Below are 12,138 nucleotides of genomic sequence, written 5' to 3' on the forward strand. Positions count from 1 at the left end.
AATAAACGTTGGAAAAAAAATTAAAAAAAAATAAAATGATCTTCAGAAAAAATATACATATATATTTAAAAATACAGTACTGAAAAGTGTAGACAGTGTACTACCATTTATCTAAGAATGAGGAGATGTGAATATATACATGTGTTTCCTTAGATGTTTTTGATGTGTAAAGTAAAATGAACAAACAAAATGTTTATGTTAGAGGTAGTAAGAACACAAGATGGAGAGGACAGTGATAAAAGGCAGACTTTTCTGAATATACTTGATTTTTGTGGATTTGACTTTGAGATTATATAAGTATTTACATAATTATAAAAAATTAAATATGAACAATTCCTAAAAATCAAAAGTGAAATGAAAGAAATGAACCTGTTTATTAGGTTGGGAATAATAGCACAATAATAGGAGGGGAACTATTCTAGATGACTTCAAATCACAGTAATTTGACTGTAGATCTCTTGTGGAATATAAACAACAGAAAGGTCAAAAATTTAGACTGTTTCTAGCAATCATATTGAGGGTGATAGGGTTGTTATTAGTATTCTGAGACAGTTGTGTGCATACTGGGGAATAAAATAAATAAGTAATTGTGTTGGTGTCATTAAGAATAAGAATTTTGACATGGGAGAAAGGAAATAAAGAGGAAAGATTGATAAGGTGAAGTAAAAACTCAGTAGTCCTACATTTGAATCAGAAAGATCATAATGAATGCCTAGAAAATTTTATCTCTACAAAAATAACTTCTATCTCTGACTACTTAAAAGACCTAGAAACATGAACCAACCCAGTAGCAATGAGCACCTCTAGTGCCCAGATTGTGATTTCAAGTACCATTTCTCATTAAAAGAAAGCTGGGCTCCTTAGGGAAATGGCTGGTTATAGGTCTGGAATAGGAAATGTATAGATGAACCTGGAACATCTTGATGGCAGGGAAGCCATTAAAGAAACAAAGGGACTCAGGAACCAATGTCAGAGGCTCTCAAAGGCCAAAGGTGAAAATATGCAAATCAGTAGGGATATTAAACGTAATAAATTAAAATACATCAAAACTTAAATCTGTAAGTTCATAATAATACTAAAAAGGAATAATTGGCTCCCTTTGGAAGATGGTACAGAATTAAATCATTATTTTGAAAGCTGTTATAAAATTATTTATTCTGATTTTTCCAAATGAACTTTATCATATTTCTAGGCAACCAAAAAGTGGATGATTATAAACGTCTCTTCATATAAATCACAAGAATAAAAGGCACAGCATAAGGAATATAGTCAATGATATTGTAACAGTGGTGTGTCAGGACAGATGGTAGCTATGCTGTGGTGAACACAACATAATGTGTAAATTTGTTGAATCACTATGTGGTATACCTGAAACCAATGTAGCATTGTATGTCAACTATACTCAAATACAATTACATTATATATTTTTATATAACTATGAATAACCATATATATATAAATAACTATATATAACTATGTTATATATATATATAGTTATTCCAGGTATTAAATGAGGAAGGAAAAAATAAAAATATCACCGTTTTGCAACCTCTAATGAATTACTGGATCCAGGCAACATTCAGCAAAGAGTGCTAACATCACAAATGGGGAGACCACTAGACGTTCTGTACCTCATGATGGAAGCACACACATACTGCCTATGACATATTTTTGCTACAAAACTGAACCTACATCCCCAGATCTAACTACCAATTTAGAAGAAATATACAGGGTGGAAGGACATGCTAAATGACACCAGGGGGATTCAATCGGGAAAATCTGGACTGTGGGAGTCTGTATAGGACAAATGACCTGATCTCTTTAAAAATAAACTACAAGGGGGAAAAAGATGGAGAGAGAAATTCAGTAGATTAATAGACACTTAAAGGACATATTAAACAACTGAATTTTAATTCACGCAAATGATATTTTTTGAAAAACAAAAAATGATGAGACAATGAAGGAAATTTGAACACCAATAATACTTGATGGTATTAGGGAATTCTTTTCAACACCTTTAGGACTGAAAATAGTATTCTTTAAAAAGTCCTTATCTATTTTAGATGCATATTGAAATATTTTTGATGATACAATCTCTTGGATTTGGTTGAAAATAACAAGTTGGGGGAGGATTGCATAAGAGTAGAGATTAAAACCAAATTATCTGTGCACTGACACCATTGAAACAGGGTGATGGCTGCATGGCAATTTATTATACCATTCTATTTTTGCATATGTTTGAAACTGTCCATAATAAAGAGGTGTTTTTGTTTTTGCTTTAGATCCCATTTCTGATAAACTATCTGTAACATGCAGCACAGTACCCTAGATATCAGAAGACTTGCTGTTGAGGACTTTTGAACTCAGGTTCTAAATTCCCTTGCTATATAAGGGACCGCATCATATGTAGTTCTTGAGCCTAAGGAAGCTGAAAGGAGGCATATATGATCTGCCCCTGTCCTTGGAAGCATGAGCATATAATCTAGGTTTAGCCAACTGTATGCTCTCACTAAGGACTTTGAATCTTGGTAAATGTCACCAAGACCCAAGCAATGGTGCCCAGTATCCAGTGGCAGGGCCACCTAGTCATGGCAGTAGAGTCAGTCCTAAATATACTATTCTTACCAGCTGGTTTTGGCTATGGTTCCTGCTGTCTAGTCTCTCTTGGTTTTTTCTTGTTTCCTGAATCTGCATCTATAGAGTTCTTATTAATTCTTTGAGATATCCAATGACCCTCCAATAAATTCCATTTCTCTTTAAGTTAGCCTGATTCAGTTTTCTTTGCTTAAGACCTAGATTCTTGAGTGTTATCCAAATAAATAGCTCAGTAGGACTATATAACATAAATTAAAGCATGTTTTTAAAAAATAAAGCACTAAATAAACTGTATGGTAGCATATTAATGTAACATATATATCTACATGTATAATGCAATTGTAAGTTTTGTATAGAGCCTTTTACAGTTTACAAAGTACTTAAATTGATTTTTTTTTGCTATCTTTGTTAAATAATGATTATGATAAAGAGATAGTATAAGAATTTACTTTTTTGACCAACATAAATATTTTCAATCTTATAACACTTTCATTTATTTATTTTGAGAGAGAGAGAGCTCATGTGCATACAAGTTGGAGAAAGGCAGAAGGAGAGGGAGAGAGAAAATCTTAACAGGCTCCATGCTCAGCATGGAGGCTGACACGGGGCTTGATCGAATGACCATGAGATCATGACCTGAGCCGAAATCAAGAGAGAGACACTTAACCAACTGAGCCACCCAGGAGCCCCTAATCTTACAGCACTTGAAAAATATCATGTGGCTTGCCAATAACACTCAATTGCTGTGTTCAGTAAATAGGATAATTATAGGGAAAGAATTTTGAAAATACATAGCAAAGGCATTGCCATTGTTTCTTAGTTGATTATAGAAGCCAGAGATGAACCTAGTCCAGGGACTAAGGAATTTTTGAAACCTGGTGACTATGCTGTGTCTATAACCTTCTTTGCTTGTGTTCATCCCACATGCCCTGTGGAATAGCCATTGGCATTTTCTTAGGGTATAGAGAGATACTAGATTCTTCTTGGCTAAGAAAGAAGGTTTAAAAGTAAGCATGAAAACTGATAGACAAGGGCAATAAAAAGATGTCACAGAAATAGAATAAAGGCACTGTCTGAAGTACTGAGAAATCTCCAATGCAAATTTCTGTTTTATTAAGCTAATAAATAAGGATACCCAGATAAGGAGGACCTTGATCGATTCCTTGGTGATCCCAAGGCCAACAAATGGAGTCAGTCCACTGGACCTCTTATTGTGCTAGATTTTGCTCAATTACACAGGGAGAAGAGGCAGAATAATTCATAGGGAGAGATGCTACACTCAGCTAGACCTTAAGATGAGGTTAAGCAAGAGTAGTTAAAAGAGGCAAGGCTGTCACGAGGGTTTGGGTAATCTGGCTCAGACGGAATAAAGGCAATGATCCCGGCTTTGGAGCAGGTGGTAAGAGGTCGGTTAGCCTAGAGGATGAAAAAGCTGTTCAACAGGCATTACAATAGTAGACCATATTTTAAAGAGAATGACAATAATGAATATTCTAAGATGAGAGTCTAAAATGCCAATAAGAAACCCAAAGTGAGGAAAGCTTAGACATCCAGATAAGGAGTTGGTGACTGGCAAGTATGTCTAAGTGGGTGTCCAACATAGTCCTATCTGGAAGACTCTCTTCTCTGTGCTACGTTCCAGGGAGCTCAATCCAGTACAGTCGTCTACAGCTAGGGCAAGATGGAGAGGAGAGCTCTCTTTCCTCAGATTGCCTCTGCCCCGGACACTCAGAAGGGAATTGGCATAGTTGTGGTAGCATTATTTCTCTGCCTTTCCTACTTCTATGGTTTCCATCCCAGAAAGGTGGAGATAGCTGTTACTTACATTGAAGAATTTAATTTCAGGGGCACCTGGGTGTCTCAGTCCATTAAACATTGGACTCCAGATTTCAGTTCAGGTCATGATCTCACAGTTCATGTTATTATGTCCCATGTCAGGCTCTGCGCTGACAGTGTAGAGCCTGCTTGAGATTCTCAATCCCTCTCTCTCTCATTCACACACTGTCTCTGTTTCTGTCTCTCAAAATAAATAAACATTTAAAAAAAATTTAGTTTCAAAGAATAATAAACAGGCTAGGCTTCCAGATGTTTCCCTATGTCAATTTCACATAACTGAGGAACTGTCTCTTCCAATATTAGAAATTTAACTGGCTTTACATTTTCTAAAGAAATTTTTAAATATGTGTATGCTCTTTCTGTTGTATTGAACAGAGTGCCTGTTGTATTCTGAATACAATTTAGAATACAATTTAGGCTTTTCTTTATGACTCAGACCTGTTATTAAGCACCAGTAATTCTGTTGTACATTTTTGTGCTCTAAACCCAGGGATCTGCCTGGATGTTTGGCCCTAGAAGAGATCCAAGTCATTGTGCTTTTGGTCATTACAAAGACTCTTCTCTTTCCTCCATATCCTTGCCAACACTTGTTATCTCTTGTCGTTTTGATAATAGCCATTCTAACAGGTGTGAGGTGATATCTTATTGTGGTCTTGATTTACATTTCCCTGATGATTAGTGTTGTTGAGCATCTTTTCATGTACCCGTTGGCCATCTGTATATCTTCTTTAGAAAGATGTTTATTTAGATATTCTGCCTATTTTTAAACAGGATTGTTTGGGTTCTTTTGCTACCACATTGCATGGATTCTTTATATATCTTGGATATTAATCTCTTATCAGTTATATGATTGGAAAATATTTTCTCCCATTCAGTAGGTTGACTTCATTTTGTTGATGGGTTTCCTTTCCTGTGCTGACTCTTTTGAGTTTGGTATAGTTGCACTTGTTTATTTCTGCTTTTTATGCTTTTACTTTTCGTGTCAGATTCAAAAATCATCACCAAGATTTATGTTAAGGAGCTTACTATCTACATTTTCTATGGGTTTTATGGTTTCAGGTCTAACATTCAAGTCTTTAAACCATTTTGAATTATTTTTTGTGTATGGTGTAAGAAAGTGGTCCAATTTTTGCATGTGGCTGCCCAGTTTTCCCAATACCATTTATTGAGGAGACTGTCCTATCCCTGTTGTGTATTCTTGGCTCCTTTGTTATAAGTTAATTGACCATATATGTGTGAGTTTATTTCTGGGCTCTCCATTTTCTTCCATTGACTTATGTGTCTAATTTTATGCCAATACCATACTGTTTTAATTTACAACTTAAGTGCTGTTTTAGCTGTATTTAATATAATGTAAAATGTAGCATATTTGGTATACTCAGTTTAAAATATTCTCAAATTTCCAGTATAATTTCTTTTATGACCTATGCGTTTAGAAATGTTTCATCATTTCCAAAAATATGGCTTTTGTCTATACCTTTTAGTTGTGGGTTTCTAATTGAATTCCATTGTAGTCAGAGAACATGTTCTATATAATGTTAATCCTTGAAATTTGTTGAATCTTGTAATTGTTAGATGCAGTGTTCTCTATATGCCCATTAGATTCAAACTATTGTGTTGGTCTATCAGTTCCTTGGAGAAATGTATTCCACTACATTACTGGAGCTGTCGATGTCTCCTTGTAATTCCGTCAACTTTTACTTTATATAAATCAAGGTTGTGAAATTAGGTACATAAAAGCTTATAATTGTTATATATTCTGATGAACTGTACATTGTAGAAACCTTTATTTGTACTAAAACATGTTATAATAGTATTTTTTCTAATATTAATATAACTATAGCAACTTTCTTTTCATTGGCATTTGCCTGTCATGAATTTTTCCATCCATTTAGATTTAACCTTTCCATATTATTACATTTCAGACATGTTTCTTATAAATAGCCAACAGATAACTTAAAAAATCTAATTTTAAAATGTTTGTCATTTAACTTAGTCCACGTAAACTTACTGTATTTACTCATATATTTGGATTTATTTCTACCATCTATGTTTTCTCATCCTTTCTATTTCTCCCCTTCTTACCATTTTCATATTTCATTTGTCCCCTTTACTTCTTTGGAAGTTATACTTTCTTTATCTGTGATTCTCATGGCTTCCCTAGAAATTTTAATGTGCTCACTTCATCAAAAGTGAAAGTCAACTAATATCCCTTCCACCCTTATTAACATATAGGCACTTGACAACACTTTCATTACAATCACCCCCTCCCAATTTATTGGCAATTGTCATCACACATTGTAGTTTTAATAATCCCATAAAACATTACTATAGTGTTACTTACCATCAACGTGTCTTTATATTTCCTCATATATTTTCTACTTTTTGAGCTAAGTATTCTTCTTTCACCTCAAATTTCCTTCTGGGGTCATGTTCCTTACACTTGAAGTGTATCCTTTGTAATTTATTTTAGTGAGGATCTATTAGTGGCAAACTCTTACAGTTTTTGTGTTTCATAAAATGACTTTCCTTTATATATATAAAAGACACAATTATTTTCTTTCAGAATATTTAAGATATTATCTCATCGTCTTCTGGATTCCATTATTGCCACTGAAAAGTCAACTGTTACTCTAATTATCATTAATTTTTCAGTAGTCTATCTTTTTTCTCTGGCTGCTAACAGATCTCTTTGTTTCTGGCATTCACTATGACATGTCTAAGTGTGGATATATTTGTATTTATCTTACTTTGGACAGGCCAACTTCCTGAATCTGAGGGCTGGTGTCTTTCACCAGCTTGGGTACATTTTTAGTCATTATCTCTTAAAATAATTGCTTTTGCCTAATCCTCACTTTTTATTATCTCCTTCTGGAATTCTAAGATATTAGATCTTTCCCCTCAATTCTACCTGTCTTTCAATCTTTTTTTTTTTCATATTTTCTTCTTTGTATTCCTGGGATGATTTTGAATAATTGTTTTAGGTATATTTCCCAGTTTACTATTGTTTCCTTTAATAATATCCATCTGCATGATTTAATCCACCCATTAAACTTTTAATTTCCATTTTTATATTTATGTTTAAAATTCTATTTTTATCCCAATATGATGAGTCTTGTTCATAGTCTCTTTCTTCTTATTTATATCTCCAATTTCCGATTTATTTAAAACTAGTATACAACTTGTTTCATACCCTGAGTCTGATAGAGTCAATACTTGAAGATTTTATAGAACAAATTTGGCTGTCCAATGCTTTTGCTCGTGTTTGCTCTTGGCGCTTTCTTTTCCCCTTGTTCGTTTGTGGTTTTTTAAAAAAGATGACCTCCTATTCCTTGAAACTCTGGCTGTGGGAAGTTTTATGGCCTGGGTTAAAAGGGTCTTTCCCCAGAGAGGGTTTGTATACATTTTTGCAGATGCTTAAGAACTTCCAACAACTTTAAGTTAAATTCTACTCTTGAGATTTTTCTGGATCATGAAGTATTTTGATTTTATATTATAAATCCAAGGGAGAAACTCACAGAGGAGAATTCTTCCTCTCTTCCCAGCAGAAAATTGAGATAGGCAATTTTCACTCTATCACTGGGGGTGAGGATGGGAGTATTTCTAGCTCATCTTTATACTGAACTAATAGGCCTTTGGAGTGACCAGTTTTATGGGAGGTGAGGTTGGGGCTGGGGGATTATTTTATTAGACTCTTCAAGCTGGGAAACCCTTAGGCTTTGTATAATGTCCTCTGTACTCTGTGAAATTGAGAAATCATAAACCTAAAGTCACCAGGTTCTTCAAATATAGTAGATGCAGACTTTCTCTAGGTTCCTACCTATTTTCACTCACACTTTAATTTCCTTGTGTTATATATAACAAAGCACAAGTTGGATCTCCTAAAACCACAGATTTATTCTCTCATAGCTTGGAGGCTAGAAGTCTGAAAACAGGCATTAACAGGGCCATACTCTCTCCAAAGCCTTAGGACAGGATCCTTCCTTGCCTCTTCCAGCTTCTGGTGGCCCCAGGGATTCCCTGACATTACTCCAATCCGTGCTTCCATCTTCACATGGTCATCCTCCCTCTGTGCCTATCTGTGTCCAAATATCCCTTCCAAAAACACCAGTCGTATTGGATTAGGGCCACCACAACCCAGTATGACCTCATGTTCACCTGATTACATTGGCAAAGACCTATTTCCAAATGAGATCATATTCACAGGTACAGAGGGTTAGAACTTCAACATATTTTTGAGGGGAGTCCATTGAATTTATAAGCGTCTCTAACAATTTCTTAATTCCTTACCACTTCTTGAATGCTTTCTACTTATACTTTAGCATCTTTATAGCCATCGCCTATACAATCTTTCTGCCTTTTATTCTGTGTCAGCTCTTATTGCTTGTTTTCATCTGCTTGCCCACAGTAACTCCCTTCTTTTTTTTTCCCACTGAGTTGTGGAATTAGAAATCAGAAAAAAAGGGGGGATTATTGGAAACAAATACAAAAAAAGAAAAAGGCTTTACATTCAGTAGATATGACTGAATAGAGTAGAAGGAAATTACTGCATGGACACTGTAATACTTTTGGGGGTATGCTCAAAAGACTTTTATCCCTAGATCACTGTGGTATATCTTTTAAAAAAATTTATTTTGAGAGAGAGCGATCATGCATGGACGAATGGGGAAGGGGCAGAGAGTGAGGGAGAGAGAGAATCTTAAGCAGGCTCCACACTCAGCTCAGCACAGAGCCTGACGTGGGGCTTGATCTTACGAACCATGAGATCATGACCTAAGCTGAAATCAAGAATTGGACGCTTAACCAGTTGAGCTACCCAGGCCTCCCTCACTATGGAATATCTATCTAGGATTTCTAATCATAAAGATCTGGGGTTAAATCTTTTCTCTACCTCTTCTAAGCTATATGACTTTGAGAACACATGTAAACTCTTTAATTTCACAATTTTCTCATCTGAATAAAAGGGGTATTATAATAACAACTACTTTTTAGGGATATAGATGGATGGCATGGTTAGGTGCCAGAGCAGGTAGCGAATAATTGTGCAAACAACTCTTTCTGTGTTCCAAATGGGCAAGGACTTTGAATATGTTGCCTTTGAATCAAAGAAATGAGAAAAGCAATATCTCTCCTTTTTACAAACACTCCTGTGGAGATCCCAGATGATGAAAGTGAGGCACTGGGATGCGAACTCCTAATACATGAAAGGAAGACACTAATAACCACACAAAACATTAAAATCATTTTGGCGGTGGCGGGGGGTGGGTAACTGGAATTCAAATGAACTAGCCTCTCCTTCTGTTCTCAGCTCTGTCGGCCAACAGGCCGTTCAGTCCGTGCTTTTATTTTTTATTTATTTTTTTATTTTATTTTTATTTTTATTATTATTTTTTTAATGTTTATTTTTGAGACAGAGAGAGACAGAGCATGAACAGGGGAGGGTCAGAGAGAGGGAGACACAGAATCTGAAACACGCTCCAGGCTCTGAGCTGTCAGCACAGAGCCCGACGTGGGGCTCGAACTCACGAACCGTCAGATCGTGACCCGAGGTGAAGTAGGACGCTTAACCGACTGAGCCACCCAGGTGCCCCCAGTCCGTGCTTTTGAAAACACCTTTCCTTTAACTACAATGACATTTTGTCTCTGTCACGTGGGAGGGAAGAGACGGAGAAGAAGAAAAGCCAGGCAACGTTTTACACCCTGAACACAAACCCCCATAATTTAAACACTTTTTGAAAGCCTCACCCAAGCCCACACTCCAGAACAGCTTTATAATCTGGGCGAGGAAAAGCCAGAAGCCTCCCACCACCCCACGACTGTCCCACATACGTGTGAGCTCAGTCTCTGGGAAGACCTCACACATCTACTTCCTCTCTGAGTCCTCAAGCATCTCTACCAGGAGAGCACACATACTGGAGGGGGCCCCACCTGCTCCGCCAATTCCTGGCAGCAGCTCCTTGTGAAAAATAGTATGTTTGGGGACGACCATTTATTTAGGAGTGGTGCAGAACTGAGATGGTGAGGACACAAATGGTGAATAAACGACTGATGTAGGGAGAGCTGGAGGAGGGAGGGTGATAACACAGGCGCTGTCCTCTATGAATATATTAGCTCCCTACGAAGCCCATGCATTTTGACTGCCTTCAAAGCAATCTCTCTGGATTTCAGTGAATTCAAGTGTCTAGAAGTGTTTTCTAAGCTCAGCTGCAGATAGGCTGCTCCTGCTGCCAGTCGTCAGAGCCTTAGGATTAAGGCTGGGCAGTAAGTCAAGCCCACACAGTGCTGGTCAGACCATTGTAGATGTTGTGAGATGCTCAGCAGAGATGCCCAGTCTCCCTTCAGGGCAGGGCAAGGTCTGTTCAGGGTCAGATGACTTGCCCAGTGGGGTGGGAGGACTAAGGAAGTTAGAGGTAAGAGGAGGGTGTGTCCAAGCTGGAGTCCTGACTGAGAACTGGAAATACAGACACTGAAGCCACAAGGCCAAAAGTGGGTCATTAGTAGGAATGAGCTGGATGCTGGGGTGGTTTGCATGGAGAGCTGGCAGTGATGAGGAATATCTTGGATGATGGCCATGAACTCCAGCAGATACAAGGTCCTCTCCAAGGGCTGTCCCACATGGATGTGTCAGGCTGCTTCAATTACAATGCCCATGGAGAGGACAATGGGGACCACTGTAGGGATAAGCCACAGCTTGAATATTGTTTTTCTTTTGTGAGGGTAGGACCACGGCCTAGACAGAAAGGTGGGCTTCCCTCTAGGATGAGGTCCTTCATTGTCTCCATTATTACATTCTTGCCAACCACCAGGACGCCGAATGTGTCCCTCAGACATGATGGGGGAGGTATCATTTTGGAGTTATCTTTTCATGGGCCCAGGAAAAAGAGCCGGAGCCTAGGAAATGTTCCCGTGGGATGAGAAATTAAAATGATGCCTATTGTGCATTCACACCATGTGTCAATAGCTGCAAAAGACCCTCTATTTCGGGGAAGGATGGTGGCTACCTCTGAAGAGTGGTCTGAATAGGTCTGAGTGTCTGACCAGCACATAGTGACATCAGAAAACAGAATGGAGTGAGCCTGGCTGTGTTTTGCTCTTTATAGCCCATGAGTTTTATTTCCCTGGAGCTCTCTCTTGATAAAGTCTTTAGGAAAGTTCTCTGGACTGCTGTGGAGGAGGCAGAGAATATGAGAGTGAGAAATTCCAAGGGGAGGTGACTCTAAGGGTCATTCTGGTACAGCCACCCCTCGATGCATGCAGGTCTCTTCCTGGAGCACACTTCTGCTCAGCCCTGAGGAGCCTATGTTCGGTTTTAACAAAGAGGTTGTTCCCATAGTTGGGAGCTCTATTCTCCCATGTCCCTGGCCCTAGCCAAAGCAGTTTCTGAAGTCCTTTTCTTCCTGCAAATTCTATAGGTCCCCTCTTGTGTCTCTATCCCGTCCGCAAGCAGCTCTGATCACACACACGAAGTAAGGTTAAGGACTAGACAGTCAGCAACCTGGAGCCCCATTTCTCCACCTCCTAGGCTCATTCACCTTTTGGGGAGCTGAGCCAAACTCTCTGGGTGAGAAACCTTGCTTACCCTGATCCCCAGCTCGACATTCTCGCCTCCGTAGACCTCCATGCCCTCGTCCAGTAAGCCGATCTCCTGGAAGTACTGCCGGTCCACAATAAAGCAGCCAATGAGGGCAGGGCTCCTACAGGGGTGAG

At 38.0% G+C, this 12,138-nt stretch overlaps 1 protein-coding gene across 2 annotated transcripts in view; it reads right to left on the minus strand.

Annotated features, from left to right (window-relative positions):
• Positions 1–12,138, minus strand: part of GALNT18 (polypeptide N-acetylgalactosaminyltransferase 18) — a 353,532-nt gene that overhangs the window by 82,906 nt on the left and 258,488 nt on the right. For both annotated transcript variants that reach the window (XM_030332733.1, XM_030332732.1), the window contains exon 6: positions 12,011–12,125. In XM_030332733.1, the coding sequence (XP_030188593.1) occupies positions 12,011–12,125 (115 nt within the window). The remainder of the gene's footprint in view (positions 1–12,010; positions 12,126–12,138) is intronic.

Source organism: Lynx canadensis, chromosome D1, assembly GCF_007474595.2.
Source record: "Lynx canadensis isolate LIC74 chromosome D1, mLynCan4.pri.v2, whole genome shotgun sequence".
NCBI lineage: Eukaryota > Metazoa > Chordata > Mammalia > Carnivora > Felidae > Lynx > Lynx canadensis.